The 24,502-nt window shown below is 39.0% G+C and overlaps 1 protein-coding gene across 1 annotated transcript; it reads left to right on the top strand.

Annotated features, from left to right (window-relative positions):
- The first annotated feature begins 314 nt into the window (after positions 1-314).
- Positions 315-20,317, top strand: FBXO9 (F-box protein 9). The gene is made up of 13 exons (XM_064650353.1): positions 315-652; positions 4,454-4,531; positions 5,510-5,668; positions 6,098-6,155; positions 8,229-8,328; positions 11,536-11,666; positions 12,982-13,096; positions 13,633-13,751; positions 14,584-14,674; positions 15,683-15,778; positions 16,655-16,748; positions 17,479-17,633; positions 18,932-20,317. Exons 1-13 carry the CDS (start codon positions 650-652, stop codon positions 19,038-19,040), a joined length of 1,308 nt encoding a protein of 435 aa, XP_064506423.1. The 5' UTR covers positions 315-649; the 3' UTR covers positions 19,041-20,317.
- Positions 20,318-24,502: the final 4,185 nt, after the last annotated feature.

The raw sequence follows: 24,502 nt of genomic DNA, 5'->3' as shown, positions 1-24,502 counted from the left end.
TGCTCACAGAGCTGGACGGGCAAAGGGCAGGGGCCACGAGATTGAAAGGCCTCGGCACCACTGTTTTCTCCACGGCGGCACTGAGCGCTCGCTCGTTACCCCGTCGGTAATCCGCCTGTGACAGGGCCCTGGCCTGACCGCGGTCACAGCGGAAATCGCGGTTCCCAGACATCACCGCCTTCCCTCGGCTCCCGCCCCTGGGATTCCGCCTGCCGGGATCGCCGCCCGCGGGACTACAGCTCCCGGCAGACTCTGCTCCGCCGTCCTTCCCCCGGGGTGCCGACCCCCGTGTCGCGGACTACGTTCCCCAGCAGGCCGTGCGCGCCCCGCCGCGGGCAGCAGAGGCGGTGCGGGCCGCGGTGCGCGCTGGGGCGGGGAGTCCTCGTTGTGCCGTGTCGTAGCGGCCCGCGCGGGAGGCGGCGCTCTGACCTGGCGGGTTCGCCCGGGCCGTGTCCCGCCGCTCCCGCCGCCGGCCCTGCTCGCCGGGAAGATGGCTGCCGTCCGCAGGGCCCGCAGGGACTCCCGCTGCGTGGTGCGCTTCTCCGACCGAGAACTCTGCTAAGGGCCCCCCGCGGGCAGGGAGGACACACGGACCGAGCGGGGGGGCAGGGCCCCCGGGACGGGACAGCGCCGCCCGAGCGTCGGCAGCATGGTGAGCGGGCCCGGGCGGCGGGGGCTCGGCCGCCGTACAGGGGCGGCCGGGCGGGACCGGGACTCGGAGGGTGTGCCCAGGATCGGCCCCCTGGGACGAGCCGCTGCCAGGCAGCCCTGCCCTGCCCTGCCCGCCCGCGGGCACCGAATGATGCCTGTGGGAAGCGTGCCGTGATCCCACCCCGCCACAGGGAGACACGGTCGCCTCCTGCAGAGGATACTGGGCTGATGAGTGGGGCTGCTCGGTTCGAGAGCGACAGAACTCTCCCCTAGGAACACCCAACAAATCACTGTGTCATTACAGAAAGCGTGCCCTACCTTTTCCTCCTCTCAAAAATCTGGTGGCACATAGTCACTCTGTAATTTAAAGGGCTCTGTCGGCCAGGCACTCCAGTTATCTAAGTTTGTCGTTTAACGTATCAGAAATATTGCTTGGTTCAGTATTGCTTTCTAGACTGCATCTCAATATGGATTCAAGTATCCATGATGAGAACTCGATTATTTAAAGTTAAACTATTTATATCACACAGGGGCACTTAAAACGGCTCACCACTACGATTAAAACTCTTATTTTTAAACACAGTGTTGCTTCTAACACGTTGACAGAAAAATGGAGCCTCTTTCTCATTTTTTTTATAAAACCAAGCAGAATGTTAGCTGATGGTCACTTTGTCGTACCTGCTCCTCCCTGAGTTCTGTTCAGTTTACACATAGCCCTGTTCAGCTGGTGACACTCAGCTTCAAACTGTTTCTGATCTTGGCTTTTTTTATTTTGCTAAAACAGAGATCAGAACTATTAAAGGACCTGACATGACAGATAGTTTAGTAAGCGATTGTTGTACTCTGAGGAAATCAGCATGCAATTACTGATTGCAAAACAAAACTAAACTGTGCAGATAAACTAGTTTTGCATTTGGTAAATGATTTCTAAAGCTTTGCAAGCAAATCAGTATCGAATCTACTCAGCTGACTTCTTTTTTTACAGGTCGCAGTCTTAGTTCAGGTGTTTACTTTTGACATGTTGACCTTTTGGTGGCTTGACAGGCTACCACTTTTCTAATGGAAAATTAGTCAAGCTGATCAGTACACTCAATTATGTCTTGCTTTCTATCAGGATAAAGTCACTGTTTCGTGTAACAGCTGACTTGTAGCAGGAGTGAGGTCAGCAGCAGAAAGATGAACAGTCTGGATTAATCTACTAAGTAACAGTTACAGTACAGTGTTCTGTGAGTTTTAGAAACTATAACTACAACTTAAGTATTGTCAGAGTAGGGACAAGGAGCCAATTTTTATGCATTACAATGTGCTTTAGGTGTTGATCTCATGATCTGCCTCCTACTGAAGGTCCTTGCTTCAGCTTGTCCTAGCAAAACGTTAGGGTTTCAGTGGATCAAATAAATAGTGGAAGGGTTGTTAATAGAGATCAGATTTACAGTCCAGTTAAGTGTGCAGTAGCAATGTGAATTAATTGCTTTACTGGTAAATTTAGAGGGGTGGCCACTTAGGCTGCTGCTGCTGAGAGAAGACAGACCTTTGATATGGGAGACTTCAGTGAAATCACACATGAATGCAATATAGAGGAGGTAATGACAAAAGTAAAAGCTTTAGTTGTAATCAACTTCATGATGTTTTTTGACAGCTTTTAGACTGTAGGCTAGGTCTTCATAGAATTTTTGTTTGAATTGAGGTTTAGGTTTTAAAGAGCATCAAATGACATTTTGGATGCAGTTGGTCCAGAACCACATCTGACTGTGAGTCAGATGTGAAGAAGTAGGGCAGTTGAACAGAGATAATGGGAGGAAAATCAAGAGTTTAACAGATTTCATAGTGAAATGTATGAACATGAGGTAAACTTCTTAAGTAATTTTAACTGTTACTCTGAAATTACTTTGTTTACAGACTCCATGAGTTAAAGGTTTTAGTGGGCGTGCCTTTATGCATAAGCAGATAGCGTGTTGATTTAGTTTGGAAATTGCTAGTTTCTGCATTTTGCAGATAAAACCAGGCTTATTCTGCCCAGACTTGAAAGCTGATTGAACATAATTCAGCTGCAAACCAGAAGCCTTGCACTCTGCGGAGGCAGAATCAGGCCTTATTTCTGTCAGCCCAGTGCCCTGGTAACGTACTTACAGACATCCGTTTCAGTGTTAGCTCATCCCTGGGCTATCTCTGCTTGCCCAACATAGACGGATTTCCTGGATGCTAAAATAATGTGGTAGGACTGCTGTAACTCGTAGGACATTAACTGCCTGCAATTCAATTCTGGAATCAAAGCCCATGAAAATTGCAAGTTATTTACTCCTTGCTCAGATTTAATGCTGCTAGTGCTTTGGAGTGTTCTGGCTCACTTGTTTTCTCTACTGGGAAATTAAAAATGTACAGCCTTAGAGTGAGAATGTAGAAACAGATACAATGTCTGTTTAACCGACCAACCCTGTCTGCATTATCAATTGTAAACGATAAATTAACTGAGACATCAGTTAGTTTTACAGATGAGAAGCCAGTAAGTTTGTGGTTGTTAGGGAAACTGAAGGCAATGGTACACCTGAGCTTTAGGGAGGTGCTTGTCACCAAGACAAAGAGATTAAATGTTGCCTTCCCATCAAGTTTGCCAATATCCTGTAGTTTGATCAAAACTTCTAGATGGTATAAAAAATTTTATAAATTTTCAGAATACAAGAATGCTTTGATTTCTGCACTTTGATTGTGCAGGAGATAGAGATTTCTTTTTGAGAGCTCAGTAGAATCTCACTGACAGAATGTCACTTTGAAGTCTGAGCACTATCTACAATAGAAAGAAGTGGGAAATAAAACTTCTGTAAGTAGTTGTGATAATGTCAGATTTGCCTTCTTGTAATCTCACTTTGCATTATGTACTTCCAGAACTATAGATGTGAATTTGAGTGCAGAATGGTAGAAAAACTGCTTTGCTTCAGCTGCAGGAAGAACCTTAAACAAATGTCTTAGTTAGTTGAGTTTTTTGTTTTTTTTTTTCCTTACTGACGTTTTGCTGCTGTTGTCATTGTAGTGGCTTGTCACTGATACCCAGAATTAGTTTTCCTTTGTTTTAGTAAATATTACATAAATCTTAGTGTAATGAGAATTCATTTGCATCTTTTAAGTTTTCCTCTTAAACTAATTGTCTTAACTCCCTATGTAGAGCCCTGTTCAGTCAAAGGTCTTATTTAAGGTCTTATTTGTTTAACCTGTCTCACAGCAGAAGTGTAAATAAAACCAGCTGCCAAGCTCTCACGCTAGTTTTTTATTTTATTTTCCAGTACCTTTCTTGTTTAGTTTCATGTGTGTATTTTGAGATTGCCCATATTGTCCCATAGTTTTCATGAAGTATCTGTTGTTACTCAAAGCACTGGTCTTTTGTGTTTTTGTAAATATTAAACAAATCAAAACTACCGCTTTTCTTTAAAGTGAGAAGATAGTGATTAAATTTTAATTTCTTGTATGAAGCACCTACTGTTTAATACTGAAGCTTTGGTTCTATGCTTTGACATAGACACTGACTGTATTTATTCAGGTATGATGCCAGTGTACTGATGCATGGAAGCCTTCAAGTGATACATGAGTAATCTGTGTTGGATTAAGGTGTTTAAAATGCAAACCTTACCTTAATGGAATTAATAGGGAAGTACAATCAATACTAGTAGTTTTAAAATCAAGTTTTACCATCAAAAGGGGAGTATGCTAATTTTTTGTTTTTAACGTGTGACCATGACAGTTGGGCTTTGTGAATGTGCTGTAGGGACTTATGCAGATTCTATAATCACATTTGACTGCTCTCTACTAGGCAGAAGCTGAAGAAGATTGTCACACTGATTTGGTGAGAACCGATGACAATGACAGATCTGGTGAAGCAAATCTTCAGGTATGTCTCTCATGCTAATGTTTTTTACAAACATAGTACTGCTGTTACTTCATCACTTATCCTCATTTATACCACAAATTTGTTGATCTGAAAAATACTTAATCTGTCTGTCCCTCCAAAAGTGAGATAGATAAATTTTGCATTGCGTTCCAAGCGTCAAGTTCAGTCTTCAGTTATCCGTGTGGATGAAAAGAAAGTTTGTGACAGATTGGGAATTTCTTTGAAGAACTATAGAAATTGGACAGCAGTTTGTGTATGGATGAAATTCCAGTTTGTCACTCTCTCCTGGCCCAGAAAGCTGATAAAAGCAGTCTAATAGAAAAGTGCATTCTCTTACAATACTAGATTTCTGTGTAGTTGCTCCACAGAAGTCGTGATGATTGTAGGAGATATATAAAATGTAACTTAAAAGATACTAAAAAAAGTGCACAACAAGAATTATAACTTGTCTTTTTTTTCCTCAAAGTATAGTCCTTTTTAAAAGAGAAAGGAGTAAGGTCTTATCTGTATACTGTATAAATGACTGCCTTAATTATTAAGCTTAGTATGCTTGTATACAGAAAATCGGGTTTTCCACATTTTAGTTTCAAGAGCTAATTGATTTCTTACTTAAGATAATTCTGCACAAACAAGAACAAATACCGTGCCTAGAAAGAACACTTTTCTATAGAATCTAAGGTCGTAATAATAGTACTAACAACCACTTCTTGAAATACCATTGCTTTTCTTCTGAGGTGAACAGTCCAGAAAAAAGCACTTGTGTTATTGAATGAGACTGAACAAGTACTTGTGCACTTGTTTTAATTTACTGTGAAACAATTGCTAACTCTTTGTTAGAATTGACTGAAGCCATCTAAGACTTGGAAATGTAAAGCATAATTTTGAAATTCTTTTTTGTGTTTGTACTTTATAATTCCTCTTCAGAATATATACTGTCTGAATATGTGATACTAAGTCATAGTTAATCATGTTTTTTAGGCAGAGCTCCAGATGTTCAGAGCTCAGTGGATGTTTGAGCTTGCCCCAGGTGTGAGTTCTAGTGGGTTGGAACCTCTGCCATGCAGAGCATCTTCAAGAGGACCTGGAGTAAAGTCTGTAGATGCCAGAGGGAAACAGGAGATAGCAAAAGAGGAAAAGGTACAGAAAAATAGATGTATAATTCTGAGATTTTATTTGTGTGTAAGTGTTGCAGTGTAACTATCCTAAAAGCTAATGCTGCATTAAACCTAGTGGAACAACAGAGGTCATTACCCTGTTGCCTCCATACAAATGTCTTCCATAATCCTACACTGTTTTTTCTCGGTTTTATATTTGGGTTTGTGTCACCTTAACAGTCTACTTTCTGAAAGACTGCAGGTAAGGGATGAGCAGCTGGAATATGGATAGTTTGTTGATTGTGAATTTCAGTTATGGCTTATAGCATGTGAATATGTCTTCTTATGGAATTATTTTATTATCTCCTTCATAGGGTACAGGAGGTAAGATCAAAAATAATTCTAAGTCAAGGGACATTGCACTTGTATTTATAAGGAATTTAAGAAATGTTCTGTGTAATTTATTGTGCAGGCAAAAGAACTTTTCCTGAAGGCAGTGGAAGAAGAACGAAATGGGGCTCTTTACGAAGGTAACACAGAAGTTTACAATGAACACCCTTGTTATAGAGGAATCTAACACCCTCTGATTTATGTGCAAATCTGCGTGATGCCAGTGAATTTAAACTACAGGCTAATAGCAGTATGAGAGCTCAGTTATTCAGATAAACAAACAAACATGCTTTAAAAGGAACCATCATATCACAGTTCTAAAGTTGAGGTGAAGCTAAAGTGAAATCAAGGAAAGAATTTCTAGCTTTCAGACAAAACAACAGTATCTTGAAATCTTGCAATTTAATGAAGCCCTGGATTGCTTCTTCGTATAGAGTGCTTCTTTATGTGACTTCTGTAAGGTAAAATTAGCGTAATAATTAATCAAAGCAAATTTACTATACTATAAGTTCACAGCTTTTGTATTCCACTGTGAACAGAACTACTTAATCCATGGAATTCTTTGTTGTTTGGTTGTGGGGTTATTTATGGGGTTTTTTTGAGGAGGATATGATGGTTTTTTGGTTTGGTTGGTTGGTTCGTTTTATTTCATGGGGGTTTTTTTTGTTTGAGTTCCAAGGTGTTCCAGGCATCTGGATTGCATGAGTATGAATCCATCTTTCTCAATTGAATTAGATTTGAGATTTAAAGAAGCTAAACTGAACTGTTTCTACACATATGTCTACATGAGACCTTAGAGACATGGTCCTATGCCAGACACAGATATATTACCGAGCACGTGTTGGGACATCTGTTTTCAGACCAGACTTTTATTTGCTGACCTGGCCCAGGTCACCAGAATCCTAGCTGCATTTCAGCCCACTTCTGAAATCTGCTGATAACTGACATTTGTGAGACAGTTATGTGCAGCAGCTTATTCTTGCTTAAGTACAGTCCAGGTCTTGTCTGCAAGATTAAATGCTAAAGTTGAGACTGATCTCTCTTTAGCTGGCTGCTGGTATTCCTCATCCTCAGCAGCCAAAGGATACTACTTGTCAGTCACTGGTCTCAACTTTCCTTGACATGAACTCAAGGAAATAGGAACACTTACTAGCCCCAAACTCAGGTTTCTTAGACTCCTTAGACAAATTTTGAGCTTCACACTCGCTGATACTTTATTTGAGTTTTGGTTTTTAAGAGTCAAAACTGTGGAAGAATTGCCATCTGATCTTGGTATCACAATGTGGGAATACAAAGAGACATATAAATACACGATCTTAATACTGGTATTAAAACAGATTGAATGTGTGTGCAGCAAATTCATTCAAATTAAGAAGGATTCACAGAGTTGACTCAGAAGAAAGACGTACTGCAGCTTAAATAAGTTTGTTACCACAGGGTGATTTTCCTGAACCTCTTTCTCTACTCAGTTTTGTAGGATCTTTGGAATGTTAAAGACAGAATTCCTTTCTCTGTGTGCAGGAATAGTGTGCAAAACCCAACCTGTCAGTTTCTCCTTCACACCCCATAGTCGTGTGGCAAGGCTGCTTTCCTCACCCTCAGCATTTTCAGTGGCTTGCTTCTGTGCCTTCTTTAGTTCCAAGGGGTTTGCCATAGGGAAGTTGACTTGTTTTGCATTAGTTGTTGAAGTTTTAAAATTACAACAATATTTTATTGATCTTTCTCATGTATGTAATGCTGTATATGTCTGAATACCTGTACTATACCGGGAACATCATGTACCTGCATAATTTTTCTCTTTCATGTTCCTCATGGTTACTTACAAATATACTGCCTAAAATCTTTATGGTATGTTGAGAAAGCTTTGTCAGTGCTGGGCAACAAACAACATCAGGACTTTGTAACATTTTAATGTAAAATTTTGTACTCCATAGTTGAATTTGTAGTAAAGTAAATTTGTAAAAGCTGAAGCACACCTGAGATAGCTGTTTATTCTGAAAAAGTATATGACATTTTTAGTTTTGAAAATAGGTGCTTAATGTTTCTCTCTTCTGTATTTAATTTAAACCTAAACAGTTTAGACTAAGATTTCTCAGACAAAGGCATTTTCCACCTTTTTAGTGCTTTTAGCTGAAGCCATCTCTCTGAAAACAATCTTCTGATAAGCTAATATGGGCATCAGATATGTTTAAACATCAAACCTTTATTTCCAGCCATCAAGTTTTATCGTCTAGCCATGCAGCTTGTACCTGATATAGAGTTTAAGATCACCTATACACGGTCCCCAGATGGTGATGGAGTTGGAAAGAGGTGGTAAGTATCAAAATTTAATAATCAAGTGCATAGGAGTATTGAAACATGATACTTTGTTTCTGAAGCATATCAGTAATCTACTCTGATATGCAGTTTTAAGCCTCTTAATATGTGGAAAACGTACCTCCTCTCAGTTGAATGGACTGCTTCACAGAAAGTTAACAGATGCATTAGTCCAAGGAAGACTTTTCTACATTGTCCTTCAAAGACAGTAATGGGCTTGTTTGGAACTAGTTAATTTCAGGTGAAAGGATTACAAATAGTTATTTTGTTACTTATAAAAGGAAAAAAAATCAATCACTTTATTTTGATTTTTGATTTTCAGATTTAGGATCATCTACAGAGTTGTAGATGGCAAAAAGATTAATCAGTGAAAGCTTCGTACTGTGGAGTAAGCATCTTAATAAAACAAGGGAATTATTCACTGTTCTTGTGCTGACTTAACTAAATGAGAGCATTTTCAATAAGTAAAGCAATACATTTAGAAGCTCAAAGACAATAATCTAGGGAGTCTAGTCTTTCACCATTACAGGAATCAGAATACCCCTAGCCTCAATACACTGGATGTACAGTGTCTTAAAGTTGGCCTAAATTGAGTCCAAGACTTGTGTTTTGCGGGCAGAATTCAGGTTAGCACCAAAACCCCTGTTATAGCTCACATAACCTAGTGAAGACAAGCTTATGGAACAGAGCTTCCCAATTCACTGCTCTCTCAACAACCATGGATACTGCTGATAGCTACAAGAAATCAAGAGTTTTAAAATGGAGAATAAAAAAGGAAAGTACAACCATATCCCTGTGATATTACTAGTTCAGTCTTGTTGCCCCAGGGCAATACAGCTCCAGTGCAGCAGTTGACTCAATACAAAAGAGTGGAAGATGAGCCAAGTGCTTTATTTACATCTCTTACTTTAGTTTCTGAATGGGCTGCTGGCATGAAATCCTTGCTGTGCATTTGTGTGCTAGGCAAACTACTGGATGATACGCTACAGTAATGTAAAAATCTTGGTTTTCTTAGGATTATTTTCTTACTTCAGAAAATGCTCTATTCTCTGCTCTATTAAGACTCTGTCACACCAAAGTGGGAAGGAGTCTTGATCTGCTGGAGGGTAGGAGGGATCTACAGAGGGAGCTGGATCTACAGAGGGAGCTGGACAGTCTGGATCAGTGGGCTGAGGCCAGTTGTATGAGGTTCAACAAGGTGAAGTGCCGGGTCCTGCACTTGGATCATAACAACCCTGGGCAGCACTACAGGCTGGGGGCAGGGTGGCTGGAAAGCTGCCTGGCGGAAGAGGACCTGGGGGTGCTGATGGACAGCCATCTGAACGTGAGCCAGCACTGTGTCCAGGTGGCCAGGAAGGCCAATGGCATCCTGGCCTGTATCAAAAATAGTGTGACCAGCAGGACCAGGGCAGTGATCATCCCTCTGTACTTTGCACTGGTGAGGCCACACCTTGAGTACTTTGTCGAGTTCTGGGCCCCTCACTACAAGAAAGACAGTGAGGCGCTGGAGCGTGTCCAGAGAAGGGCAGTGAGACTGGTGAAGGGTCTGGAGCACAAGTCTTGTGAGGTGTGGCTGAGGGAGCTGGAGAAAAGGAGGCTCAAGGGAGACCTTATTGCTCTTTACCTGAAAGGAGGTTGTAGCAAGGTGGAGGTTGGTCTCTTCTCTCAAATAATAAGCAATAGGACAGGAAGAAATGGCTTCAGGGTGTACCAGGGGAGGTTTAGATTGGATGTTAGGGAAATTCTGTGTCTTCACAGAAAGGGTTTTCAAACACCGGAACAGGCTGCTCAGGGAACTGTTTGAGTCACCGTCCCTGAAGGTATTTAAAAGATGTGTAGATGTGGCACTTAGGGCCATGGTTTAATGCTGGACTTGGCAGTGCAGGCTTAATGATTGGACTCAGTGATCTTAGAGGTCCTTTCCAACCTAAATGATGCTATGAATTTTTATTCAGTTTTTTAAATGTTGCTGAATTGTTTCCAGCACTACGTGACAGCAAGGGAAAACCAACCAGTACTCTCAATTGTTGTTTAAAAGCAGTATTTGTAGAGAAGATGTGTTTTTTCAAGAGATTCTAGCTGTGGTGGTTTGGCTTTCTGAAGGACTGTTGTAGGTGTTTCATATGAACCTGATGAGAAAAAACATTACACAATTACATTTGAAAAAACAATCTACAGTGGAGCTTGTACGTACTGGGACTGACCATCATATTCATCAAAATAAAGGAAGGTATGTTCAGTGCAACATCTTGCTGTAGCCTTAGTTATGATAGACCCAAACATAATTGTGTTCTCTGTGATACTTTAAAACCCATTGATAGGTCTGCTAGTTCCTTGCTCATTCTGTTAAGCTTGTTTAAAGTAGAATTGAATAGTATTTAAAAGTGACTGGAAGATCTCTTAACTAGCATGTGCACCAAGTCAGGGGAAAGTAAGTATTTTGTGATGAGGTCAAGGAGTTTGTGTAGTTTGCAGTTATTTGGTACAAGCAAGGACGCAGCTATTAAAGGATATTGTGACATACAACTTAAATGTAGATTTTTTTTTTTAATGTGGTAACGTTCTTTTATCACTTAGTAGTCCTTCAGGTTTACTGATGAGTAGCAAGCTTATTGTTTCTGTTCTGCTATCTCATTCTGGCTCCTGTAATTTATTATGTCTGCCTGTTTACAGAATAGGTAAAAATGTAGTTTTCCTTCATTATTGTTCAATAAACCCACTGAAGATCACTCTTCAGTGAATAATGCAAGAGTAAAAAATAATCCTGAATTGTTTTCAATATCTGACATTGTGACAAGGATTACAAAATAGAGCTTTTCATTAATGACACTTTATCTCCTGCATATGCCATATCTTAGACAAAGTGAAAATGACATTTGTCTTTTCATGGGGTCAAGAAATTCTTCAATGACACCAACAAAAAAAGTGAACCGTGAACTCTCGAATCCAGAAAGAAATTGGGATGGGAATTAAATGAAAAAAACCCAGTTGTTATTGTCAGAGGGATTCCAGCAAAGTATAAATGAATTTGATAATATTGCAGTAGTTGTTTTATCATATGATGAAATGAGATGAGATTGCTTTAAAAACATACAGGAAACAACTCTATTGAATGAGGGTAAGGCAATGGATTGATGCCAAGATGAGGACATCTGTTGGTGTATTTTGTCCAATATCACAGTATTGGCATTCCCCCTTTTCTAGTATTGAGGATAACAAAGAGGATGACAAAATGGCTGATCTTCTGTCGGATTTCCAGCAGCAGTTAACTCTTCAGGAATCTTCAGTCAAACTTTGTCAGCCTGAGGTTGATGTCAGCCAGACCCATATCTCAGGTATGATTTAAAATACACTGTTAGAGTTCAGAGGCGGAATTTATAGAGATGTTTCACTCTATTAAAACGTATGTCTTCTTCATTCAAAAGTCACCTTTAAAGAAATTCACACAGTATCTCTTTTTTTAATTTTATAGTTGGATATAAAGGAAAAAAAGATCATCAACTAGCTAAACAGATATTTTTCCATGTAGTAGTACTACTGAGTAGAAGGTTCAGGATCAGAGTCATACTGTAATGTAGCAACTGGTAGGAACAGTCTTGCTGAAGTAAGCAAATTCCAGTTTTCTTTCCAGTTTTTTTTGTTTGGTTTGCAAATATTTATTACAATTTTTAAGTAAGAGACAATTGTTCTGTGAAGAATATGCATCTTTGCATTTCCTCTTTTTATCTGATTCTGTAGATTTTTGCAACAAATATGTTTTCAAGTTCAGCAAGACTATATAAAAAAACTAGAAAGTCTTTTGAAGGTTAATGATTTTCAGTGCTCCAGTTCTAGGACAGTTATCCTGAGATTTCCTTATGAGATCTAAATTGTAGAGAGTGTATATAAGCTATGAACTCTCTTAAAAACAGATGCCTCTAAAGCATGTGTATTTTGCATCCTGAATTGTCAGTTGCTCTTGGAAATCTTGGTCTAATCTCCTCTGTTCTGGTTAAGGAAAGAAAATAAAATGAAGCAAGGTGTTCATGGACATCACAGTAGTACAATAGTCACAGACCTCAGCAGCCCAAGGAAAAATTAGGCAGTACAAAGCAATGTATTTGGCTGAATTGATATCCTGTGTTCCATATTTTTATTGACAGGACAGGATCAGACCTCTGCTATGTAACTGACATGCTGAATATATTTACTTCCCCTCCCTGGACAATTTTTTATAGCTTTTTTTTTTTCTTTCTACAAGTAAAGCTTAGGACCAAGGTCACATTCTTCACCAGAAAAACTATAATATTTTTCCCTTAGGATGTGCTCAGTATCTGATGCAAAGTGTCTTAACAACCTCTAGTTTACTAGAAACTTAGAAACATGGATGCTAAGACAGATAATCAAAGGTGTGGATATTTGTAGTCCATACCAATGTTTTATCGAATCATCTTACCGTAATGCAGTTTCAGTTCTTGATTTTTGTTCCTTTGTTGTGTGACTTCTTTCTAATGTAAAGTGACTAAAGATATTTTTTTTTGTTCTGTGGCATCTGGCTACGATGTGAAAAATTAGGATTTTTTTATGGAAAGTAAAAGCCAAACCTGGAATTACAGATAACTTATTGATGTACAGGTTGCCGTCTAACAAGGATTCCTTTTCTCTTTGCAGCCTTGCCTTTGGAAGTACTTATGTACATTTTCCGATGGGTGGTTTCAAGTGACCTGGATCTAAGATCATTGGAGCAATTATCTCTTGTTTGTCGTGGATTTTACATTTGTGCCAGGTATTGCAGATAATGTATCTAGAGTGAAGCTTCTCCTTGCGCCAAGTATGTCCTGCTTTTCCTTCCCATGCACATTTTCATGTTATACTCCTCACAGTGCTAATCAGCTTTTGAATACACCACTAAATAGTATGTTAGATAGATGACTTCACTGCAAATAAAAAATGCAGCAGAAAGTCTTACTTGCTCTACCTTGTTTGTACGTTAGAGTTGCAGGTCTCCAAAGTATGGTCTGTTGTGTTGTCATCCTCATATGGCCACACAGGGAAGTGCCAGGCTGCTGCAATATTGTGGTTCTGCACTTGGCTGAAAATGGCATTGTGTTCTTGAATTTCACTGGAAAGAGGAAATGGCTTTCAAATACTCCAGGATTAAGTAAATTAGTCAATGATTTTAAATTATGAGCTATTCTTGTTGAAGAAAGTTTCTTTCAGTTGCATCCAAACTAAATTATAGAGTGTGTTACTTTGATATATGAAAGCTAAACAAGATTTATAGGGAAGTTATGGGGTTTGTATTTTTCTCATTTTCACTAGAGATCCTGAAATCTGGCATCAAGTCTGTTTGAAAATATGGGGCAGGAGCTGCAATAAACTTGTTCCATATGCCTCCTGGAGGGAAATGTTTTTGGAGAGGCCTCGTGTTCGATTTGATGGTAAGCTGTACTTTTGGAAATAGTTGTAACTGTGTATGTAACTGTGACAGAAGCAATTAGATGAGTTTTGATGCCTAAAGGAGCTGAGGAAAAAAAAACCTCCAGAGCAATTTAATTGGAGATGAGATAAGAAAAGGATTTAATTTGGTTACAAGACGCGCGCCCCCTCTGTCTCAGATGTTACAATTTTATAAGACTCTCCATCCAGTCATTGATTTTATCCACCCCCCGGCCTTTGCCCTGATCCACCCCTTTGGGAATTGGGGCTGGGGTCTTTTTGAGACCACCTCTTCATCAGTCCTCATCTTCTTCAGAGCACAAAGGGCACACGTTCACCCAGTTTTTGACTGTACTTTTGTGATTTAGGCCAAAGTACAAGTGTTCTCTAAACAGAATAGGCCTACCTTGATAAGTGACTAAACATTTCTGATGGAATTCAGGGGATATTGATATGGGGAACTGGGGTAAAAGGGTTGGAGAATGTGTGTAGTTTCTATGCTAAGGGTAAGGGAATAAATGCTGCTGCTTCTAAATCTACTTCTATATAACTACTTGTAAAACTTATAAAAATTAGAAAAATCAAAAACCAGATGGACCTTAAGGCATCAGTTTGATGCTTATGACGTTGTTAGACCTAAGTTGAATTTATTTATGCATTTGAATTTGTAGAATATCTGCAAAGAGAAAGGAAAGGTGCGATGGATGATAACAAGAACTTTCATGTATTTAAGTAACAAAAGTATACTCAAAAATTTTAGATTATTGGTATTTTATCTTAAATATTCTATGTTCTTAATTTTTGTTCACATACTTATATCTTCCTTTTCTCTAGGTGTCTATGTCAGCAAGACAAAATACATACGTCAAGGAGAACAATCTCTTGATGGTTTCTATAGAGCATGGCACCAAGTGGAATATTACAGGTAGAGCTGTTGTACAATGAGTGAGTGAAATGTTTCTCTCTTAAGTTCTTTATATCCAGGCCTTGATATCACAGACACTAATAATTCTGTAAAACTGAATGGAACTGCTACAGTGTGTAAAGCTGTGTATATTTTTTGACAATAGGTTTTAAGAAATAGGATTTAGTATTAGAATAGAAATTACAGAAGTAGAAATGAGCTTAGAAACACATTTCATCCTCAGTTATCCCATGTCATGTGGATAAAACTTAAACAGTGACAACAGTAGTACTCTGCTATAGATTTCTTTCCCCAAACCACTTCTGCTTTACATTTCTGATGTAATACATGACACAGTTCAGGCTGGAAACTGTTCATAGAAATCATTGAATCTCATAGCAGTTGCTACAGTCTCACAAACATCAGCACAGTATCTGAGTAGTGTAAAAACTGATCAGATCACAGAACCTGAAAAAGTCCATATGACATTGTCCATTCTGTACTGATACCGTAACTAGGATTGTGTTGCATTGGTCTCAGTTGATGCTAGGAATGGAGAAACTTAATTGAGGTTAGTTTTGGAGAAACTTAACTGAGGTTAGTTTTGATGATAGGATAGCTGCCTTGCTTTGATGGAGGTGAAGAAACTTCTGAACTTCTCCTCTCTTTCACAGCTCTTCATAACTTGATCTTTTAATCTTCAAAACTCTCTTTTGATTTCTGAGGTGGTGGATTCTCTGTCCCTGGAGGTTTTTAAGATGAGACTTGATGTGGCACTTAGTGCCATGGTCTAGTAACCGCGGTGGTAGTGGATCACAGGTTGGACTTGATGATCTCAGAGGTCTTTTCCAACCTGGCTGATTCTATGATTCTATGATCTCTTTTTCTGTTACATGTGAAGAAATGTGGTTTTGAGTGCTCTTACCAGTTAAGGTAACATCCAGTGAATTTAAAAGCAAACAAACAAACAAAACCAATAGCAAAATGATATGTTTTCTAGATTTGTATTGTGTAATTATATTTTTGCAGGTATTTGAGATTCTTTCCAGATGGTCAAGTTATGATGCTAACAACTCCTGAAGATCCTCAATCTATAGTTCCTCGCTTACGGACTAAAAACACAAGGTTATTGAGATAAAGTATTTGCCTCTACAATTTTTGTTTTGCTTTACCTAGCAATTTCTATTTACTTTTGTCTCAGATTCCATATTCTGACTTAGCAAAATGAGTAAAAATACGTCATTTATGTTGTGTTATCGAACTACAGGAGTCTTTCTGCTGTGCCTTTTGCAACCAGTCATGCCTATCTCGTATTGGCCTTTTTAGCCACCAACGCGCTTGCAACAAACGTGGGTAGGGGTAGAGCCCTTCCCAAATCTTCATTCGCAAAGCCTAGCCATGATAGAACTACAAAAAATGTTGATATTTGTGCAAAGCTATCTTTATTTCTAGTGGCCTGATATTGTCATTAGATTCCCTTTGTGGGTTATGTGATTTTAAATTTTTAAGGGAAGTAGATGGAAGCGTACATGCTATTAACTTGGTGGTTTTAGAATTCTTTTAAAGACACTCTATTGTTACTGACTGCTTTTTCACACTTCTGTGACCAAAGGGAAGTGAAGATTTTGATGGGATATGAGTGAGTTATTGCTTCTTGATGTTTGCACATAAAAACGTAGAAAATCATTTGCAACTTCAGAACAGATTTGAGTTGTTCACCAGAAATCTGAAAATACTTAGCAGTAGGCTAGATAGAAGCAACTAATTTATCTTTACTGTCCCACTTAGGAAAATCAGAAGCAACTTCACAAAATGTTTTCATCATTTAGTATCATTGATGAGCCTGGCACTTTACCAAATGGAAATAAGAAATAGTTTCCTTAATTACGATATGCAGTCAGTCTTTATTTCATTGCTGATATTTGTATTATAAGTACTTCACTCTTTTGAGACACGGGATATTTTTATGTCCTTGACATTATTGTCCTTTTAACCTTCCAGAACGGATGCAATCTTGCTTGGTCATTATCGCCTTTCCCAGGAAACAGACAATCAAACCAAAGTATTTGCTGTAATAATGAAGAAAAAGGAAGAGGTAGGTAAAAAAATAGAGTAGAGGAGAAACAGATGAACGAGGGGGCTTTTTAATAAGTTTTTTCTCAGACTGAATATTTTACAGGACCCAAAGATTTGCATTACACCAAAACATTAAATATTACTTTGATTTTTTAAATTGTTTAAAAATAAAATGTAAATAAGCATAGTGATATCTCTCATATTTTTTTCCCCAAGTCTGTAATCTTCTATTCGGGTAAATAGATACCATGTTCATATTTGAACAACGGTTCTTCCCCCTTAGGCTTAATTGCCGTGTGTTGTGCTATTAGGTGTCAACATTGTTAACAGAAAGGAAGGATGAAGGAGGTCATTTTTTGAGATCAGGTTTGACTGTGTGCAGTCAGGTTCCACAGCATTAAATAAAACTAGAGAAGCAGTACTTGTTAATTGAATTCTGAATGATTTGGTCAACTCATTTACATCACAAAATTTTCTAATTACTACAGTGCCTGTCAAGAGAAATTTGTGAGGAGGTAGAAGTGTTACAATGAATTTGCACTTTCCGGGTGGCATCTTCCATGCTTGCATTGCTTTCTGTGAAAAGTTCTTCCATCATTAACATCTACTTTATGTATTTTCAAGGAATACCAGTACTTAGTTTTAAGTATGAGAGTTTAACAATCTGGCCTCGCAGTTACTTAGGCCTCAGGATAAATAGTTGCACAGTGTTCTTTGTAGGTCATGAAACTTCTTATTTCTCTGTACAGAAACCAGTTGACTACCACAAATACAGGTATTTCCGCCGGGTTCCTGCACAAGAAACAGATCACAGTTTTCATGTAGGACTACAGCTGTGCTCCAGTGGGCGCCAGACGTTCAACAAACTTGTGTGGATACATCATTCTTGTCACATAACCTACAGGTGAGTAAATGGAGAACAAGAGCCAAGAAGGATACTTATGTGTAGAAATACATGTGATCTTAATTTGTTCAGTACTAAGTAGAGAAGATGTAAAGATGCTGAGACTCAAGCAGCTTTAACAAAATGTCCTGAAACAGTAACTGGTCCAGATTTAATATATCATAATGAACTCTTACATTAAGAAATCTCAAGATTTTAGTAACCTGGTCTAATGATAATGGGAAGTTTCCTAATTAGTAGTACTGCAGTATTTTAGCCTTTTAAAAGATTTATGCACAGTTGATTTCAGAACTGCATCAGGGTTGAATGACTTAGTGTGTGTGCTACTGAAGCTCCACACTGAAGGGGTGTGTTTTCCACTGTGGATATGCAATCTAGAGATGTCTGCACTCATCATGTGAGAACTGTAACGTTTGCAAACTATAGAATTCAGCAGTGCAGAGCATGGGCTTGTGACCAGCTGTTCTTATCACTAACCAGGCAAGAGCCATGACCACTGCTCTTGCACCTGATGCTCTGAACTGCTGGCAAGTTGACTCTCCAGATGTTTGACGTTGGGTGGATTTAGGCCTCTTCTTCCAATGTTCTTAATCTCTATATTCAGTATTTTTATAGGGACATAGCTCAGCTGTTGAGCTGTGAGAATATAAAATCTAGGAAATAAACTACTGGTGGTTGGAAGTATAGGTAACTTCCTTAAACAGAAAAATTGTTTTTACAAAAACCAATATTGTCTTACCTAATCTATGAAGAAGTGGCAATATCGTAGAAATTCTTTTCAGCATGAAGTTTCTGTACTCTCAGGTTCGGCTCTATCTCTCAGTATGGTGGTGCCCTTTTGAAACTAGAATAAAGATGAGTATAAAATAGAGCTAAGAGGAGGTATGCTTGTCACTGATGTTCAGAACTACTTGAGTTCCTTTTCTTTAAAGTTTTGTAAACATGCAAGTTTTACTGTCACTTTGTATTCAAATTCAGGGTTCTAAGTGAAACAAATGAAAGGGGATTTTTTTACTTCAATATTGATATGACTTGAGTGTCATCCTGCATCGTTTCAACTGTTGGAGCTAATAATAAGAGTGGAAAGGGAAAGTGGTTTCTTTGATATGAAAGTAGAAGTGAATTCTATATGATGTGATTCAACCAACATTCAAATGCTTTCAGAACAAGGCAGTACAAAAGGCACTTCATTCCATCTCTAGTTTGGTGCACACACTGTACTGTGGAACACGATTGAGTTATTGAGGGACTTAAACAGCAACTAGTGTCTGATTTAACTTCTAAAATGCTCTTTGCAGATCGACTGGTGAGACAGCTGTTACTACTTTCGACATTGACAAAATGTACACCCCTTTGTTCTTTGCACGAGTGAAGAGTTTTACTGCATTTTCAGAAAAGCCGCTCTAAGGAACACCTTCTCCTCTCACAACTTCTGCATGAGTAAAAGGTTGTAGCTAATAAGCACTTAAGTTATAAATGTGTATATATTTGGAACATTTTAAAATTCTGGGTAATTTTATGAAGGCAGTTTGTTCTATTTGATTATGAATGGCAGGGATTTTGTTTTCAGATCAAACTTAGGAGTATTAAACACCTTTTATTTGTGAGAAGAATTTGATAACAAAGTTCTGTTTTGTTGTGTTGGTTTGGGGTTTTTTTAAACAGATTTTATAAATCAGTCTGCTTAAAATGTGAGTCTTCATCTGTCTAGATATTTGATTTGTTCAAAAGGAATCATAGGAAAATCTCACTGTCCATGGGACAGTGTGTATGGTCTCTGGTGAAGGCTTGAAATGTGAAGGGGAGAAAGTTGTCATCTGTTAAACTGCGTGACTTAAAAGAACTTCAAATAAATGTTTTCTTTAAATTAAACTTCTTTTGTTTGCCTTTAAGATCTGGCATTTTGTCAACACCAACCTTAAAGAAAATCAGACAAGGGAAAGCAAGCACGAGGTATAAAATTTATCTGCAGAGGTACATCCCCACCAATGCAGTGGTGTCAGTTGGTTATGAATGTAATTTGGTCTTGGTAGAAGTTCAGTGGAGCCTGCCTTCTCCGCGGGATGTGTGTGGAGGGGAGAGGGATATGGGCAGTGAGTTGTTCCCTTGTACTGTAGGATGATTTTGCAGGTATGTGGCCCTGCTCGGGAAGTGTCACAGTGCAAGGGTGAAATGCTGGTGCATCTGGTCAGGTTTGAATGCACAGGTAAGCAGGGCTCACTTGGACGTGACTGTGATGTGTTATAACCCTTCATCTAACCTCGCTACAGATGCTGTAAACCCTTTGAGCATTTGTTGTACTAAGATAAATTTTGAGGCTGCTGTAGATGTTCAAGTGCTGTGTACTGCTAATCATGAAGTGTACCTTGAGGTTTGGGGCAGGTGCTGTATGCTGCTTCTCCTGCATATATTGCTTGGGGGTGTAGTGCAGACATTGTAATGCTGCTTATTATGTGTGTATCTTGGATTCTGGAAGAACTGAAGCTTTTTAGTGTACTTTTTTTTAAGCCATTTTGCATAATTTACCTTTGATCATCTTGTTTCAAAATACTGACCTGGACTTGAGGACTAAAATGTGAAAGCTATGGAAAGAACTATACTTGTTCTATAATTAATAAAGTGTATCTTTGCAAGGAGCTACGTGATTAAAAATACATCAATAAATCATGATTTTGAACATGCAATCCTACTGGCAATTTCTTATTTTCCCAAGAAATCATTATTTTTGTATGGTTAATGGTGATTAGTTAGGAGCTACCATGCATAAATTACATGCTAGGCAAGACCGATGGGTAGAATTAACCTCTTAATGACTTTTTATTACACTACTTACAGGTTATCTGAGGAAAGTAGAGTAGTTTTCAGGTACATGAGTTCTGAATGAGGATGTGTATATCTGAAACTTCATGAGTTTTCTCCCTAGTGTTACAAGGCTCTGCCTACAACCCTATGTCCTTTGACCGCAGTTGCACTATTACTTCGTACACAATATTTAATAAGAAGTGTATTGTGTTCTCATTGCTGAAAGGAAAAACAGCTGCTTAGAGTATCAGCTTCATGTTTTGAAATATCGCCAAGTTTGTAAACAGGGAAATGTTAATTACCTACACCTTTGTTGAGGGTGAAAGATGCAGATTGGATTCTGCCTGCTGAGAAACGTCAACAGTTTTGCCATAAGAGTCAGAAGGTGGTACTGATTATTAGTTGAGGTACAGTTTTTTCCAGTAACCGAGTTGGATGTCATACACGATCCTTTGAATTCAGAGCTCTTTTCATACCACAACTTAGTTGCTTCTTCTGACCTTTTGTTTTTTCTTGCCTTGGGCATGTGTTTGAAATAGTGTGGGCGTAAAGGAAAAGCTAGCTAGTTACAAATTGAGATGTTACTTCAACAGAAGTCTCAAGCAATGATTATTTTGAGATTATATGAAATACCACTTCACCAAGAAAATTATGTGAGCCTTCTATCTGTGAGACTGAGCTGTGATGAATATGCTTGTTCCTCTCCATTTAGACAGTCAAGCTTTTTCCTTTTTAAAATAGTTTATCAGCAGATACTACTACTGTTTGCTCGTATCCAACTATTAACATACTACTCGTTTCAGCAAAGAATTGGTGACTAGTTGCTTTTCCTTCATTCTGTCTAGTGTTTTTCAGTAGTCTAAGGCTATAATAACTAGAGGCTCTACGTTCTTATAATTTATTCTTATTGTCCTATTTATTCTCATATAATGACTTAAGTTGGTATAACTAGTTTACTGCTGAGAAATCTTCCTTTACTAATTATTAGTAATTTGAATAAAACAATAAAGTGTACACCTATGGAGTCCTTTTTCCCCAGGCTTTATTGAAGGGAGTAGTGACAAGTTCCCTTATAAAAATGCAAGGAGAGGTACAAGAGGTAACAGAAACATGGTTCTCAGAGCTGTAGATATCTTCTATGTATTGGATTAAAGACAACAGAGTGCACAGGTTTGTGGACAGAAGATGCTCAGGTGATCAGATGTTATGGTGATTTGTCTCAGTCTAATTGGAGATTAGCACCAGTTAAACCTTTGTGTGTATTGTGGGCTGTAGATGACTAACTGCAGAGCCCTGAGCAAAGGACCAGCAGGCAGGCATTTTCCAGCTGCTAGTTCAGCTCCTGATTCACTCGATAACCCTGAGCCGAGCTGGTCAGAATTTCAAAAACGTGGTGTTTGCACAAGGTTTTTTGTTTAAAGGAAGAGAACAATAGAGTCGGGTTTAGTTTTTTTTTAATTGAAAAGAATTCCTCTGGAATGTGTGCCAGTGTATTTGGAAACTTTTGTTGACGTTAAAATGGATGAACTATTGAGGTGCATTGCCATTTTTTCTACTATCCGAGATGAGAAAAACATAAAAGCTTACATACATTTGCAAAACAGTTTTGATTTCAGAATGGATGTTACATGTTACTTAGTATTAATAGCAGCTGTAAAGAAATCAAAGACTTCCATTTGATAGTCAGTCTGGATTCAAGCTTTGTCCGTTATGCTAAGACTAGCAGCTTGCTTATTAAAATGGCTTGCATAATTGTTTGCTTAAAAGGAACAATTAGGGCTTTGCCTCGCCTCTGTCCTGTCCAGAGTCTAGTTCCTGAGTCCTTAAAATAATTACTAGAACCAGAAGTCCTATACAATGTTGACTGAAGCAAAGGATTTGGAAGAGGAACCAGTCTGCAATTGAATGGAACTTCTGGTGATGTATAAAAGTGGTATTCTCTCCCAGCTAAAACTGCTTTCAGTGTAGGCCACTTGAAAGGGTCCATGTGCACCATGGCAGTGTGTACCTATCATTCAAGATAGTAAGAGGTGTTAAAATTACATAGAACTGTAGAATATCCCAAGTTGGAAGGGACCCACAAGGATCACTGATATCCAGCTCCTGGCCCGGTGTAGGACCATCCCCAAGAGTCACACCATGAACCTGAGAGTATCGTTCAAATGCCTCTTGAACTCTGTCAGGCTTCGTGCTGTAACCACTTCCCTTGGGAGCCTGTTCCAGCACCCAGCCACCCTCTGGGTTAAGTATAGTGTGATTTTATGGAACACATGTTCAGCATATGAATAGAAAAAAAACCCCATGAAACATGACTGCTTCTGAAGACATAAAACAGTCCTGCATCTTTTGGGATTGACAGCCTTCCTTGGCAATTGAAAGTTTTTTGACATATTTTGAAGATACCTGTTGCATATTCATTAATTTAGCCTTGGAATGCTCTATGAGAAATAGCTGGATATGGTCCAGAGCTAAGTAAGACTAATAAATCCTACCAAATGAAATTATTCTTTAATGTGGAAGTCCAAGATGAGTAGATATTTTTTCCACACATTTTATTTCTGAAGGAATGAATTTTCCCTTGAGAAGATACTTCCAAGCGCTGTGATCCCGGCATGTTTCCATATTCAATGTACAAATTAATTCTACTTCTATAAGGGTAAGAGATTGCTAAAGTTGCTAAAACAGAAGTTCTGCCTGGTTTAGACTGCAAACTTTTTTTTTTTTTTTACAAAGGAATTGATTTTTTTTCCATTTTGTTTTATTTTTTTCCGGAGATAGTGCTAACCCTGCAGGTTGTTGCACCTTAGTACTGATCAAGAGCTTTGGGATGCAGCTTCCTGATGCGTTTACTGGTGCCGGTGTGCACTGTCGCTGTTCGGCCATGAGGTGGCATGCCACGGTTTGAATTATTCCTTTGTACTTCATAAACAAAGTATATGTATTTTTCCCTACAACTTATTTAATATTTGTGAACATATCAGGAAAAATAGAGGAAATGGACCAAGCAATTTTTACACATTACATTTAGCCTGCCAGGCATTCATCTCCTTTGGTTTCTGTGCCACAATAACACAACTGAACAGGACTAAACAGAAAGGCCAGTTCTTCAAAGGGATTTTAAGTATCTGAATAACAGAATCATGACCTCCAAATGGGATCTGAGGCAGCCAATATGTGAAGTGGGAACATCCTTATGAAGGATGATGCACTGAAAAGAAGTGTGTTTAACCACCGCCACTCGGAGATTGTATGTTCCGCAAAGCAAGGGTCGTCATTTCAGTTCCTGCTCTGCTCTGAAGGTTTCTGTTCAGAGTGCAAGTTTATTGTGGAAAGGCTGGTGGCCCTAGCCAGGACCAAGAGTTATGCTTTTGGGGGTGTTTGGACATCCTGTCCTGCAGTATGTGCAAATAATTTCTTTGTTGTAGAACAGCTTTAATATCTTCCCCAGAAACCCTGTGAAACTGGCAAACGTGGATGCGAATAGGGTACCTCAGCTAGAGCACAGAGGGGAGCCCATGAGCCGAAGGTGCATTTACCTTCTGTGCAGATCTTCCCCGAAGTTTGATGTTGCATCACCTGCTGTCTTTGGGGAGCAAAAAGAAGTAATCCTTTCTTATATTTTTAAGAAGATGCTGTAGGGGTTTCTCACTGGAAGGGGCATTCAGGCAACTCCTTTCTATCTATGCTGATAAGAAATTGGTTTTATGTCTGGTACTTCACACTTCAGTGTCTATTAACCTGGTTTGGCCAGGTAAGATATATTTATAGGGGCATTAAGTTTTATTAGCTCTCTGTAAAGGTCCAAAACTATTTGATCCCAATTCGGGGGTAGAAACTGGAATCTATTGAACACGCGAAACGCAATTTAAGGGTCTCGAGGGTGGGACTTGTTAATAAGGAGGACGAGTTATGTTAACCAGGGGAGGGATTATGTTAATTAGGAGATTACACAATTGATTAACGTTTCCCATAACAAGGATTACACGTGAGAGGAAGATGGTTAACATTTCCCTATCTAGGATTACATGGGGGGAGAGAAACAAAGGGGTTTCAACGTGGTCTGATAA

The sequence above is a fragment of the Pseudopipra pipra genome, chromosome 3 (genome assembly GCF_036250125.1).
Source record: "Pseudopipra pipra isolate bDixPip1 chromosome 3, bDixPip1.hap1, whole genome shotgun sequence".
Lineage (NCBI taxonomy): Eukaryota > Metazoa > Chordata > Aves > Passeriformes > Pipridae > Pseudopipra > Pseudopipra pipra.
This window is presented reverse-complemented; position numbering and strand designations above follow the sequence as displayed.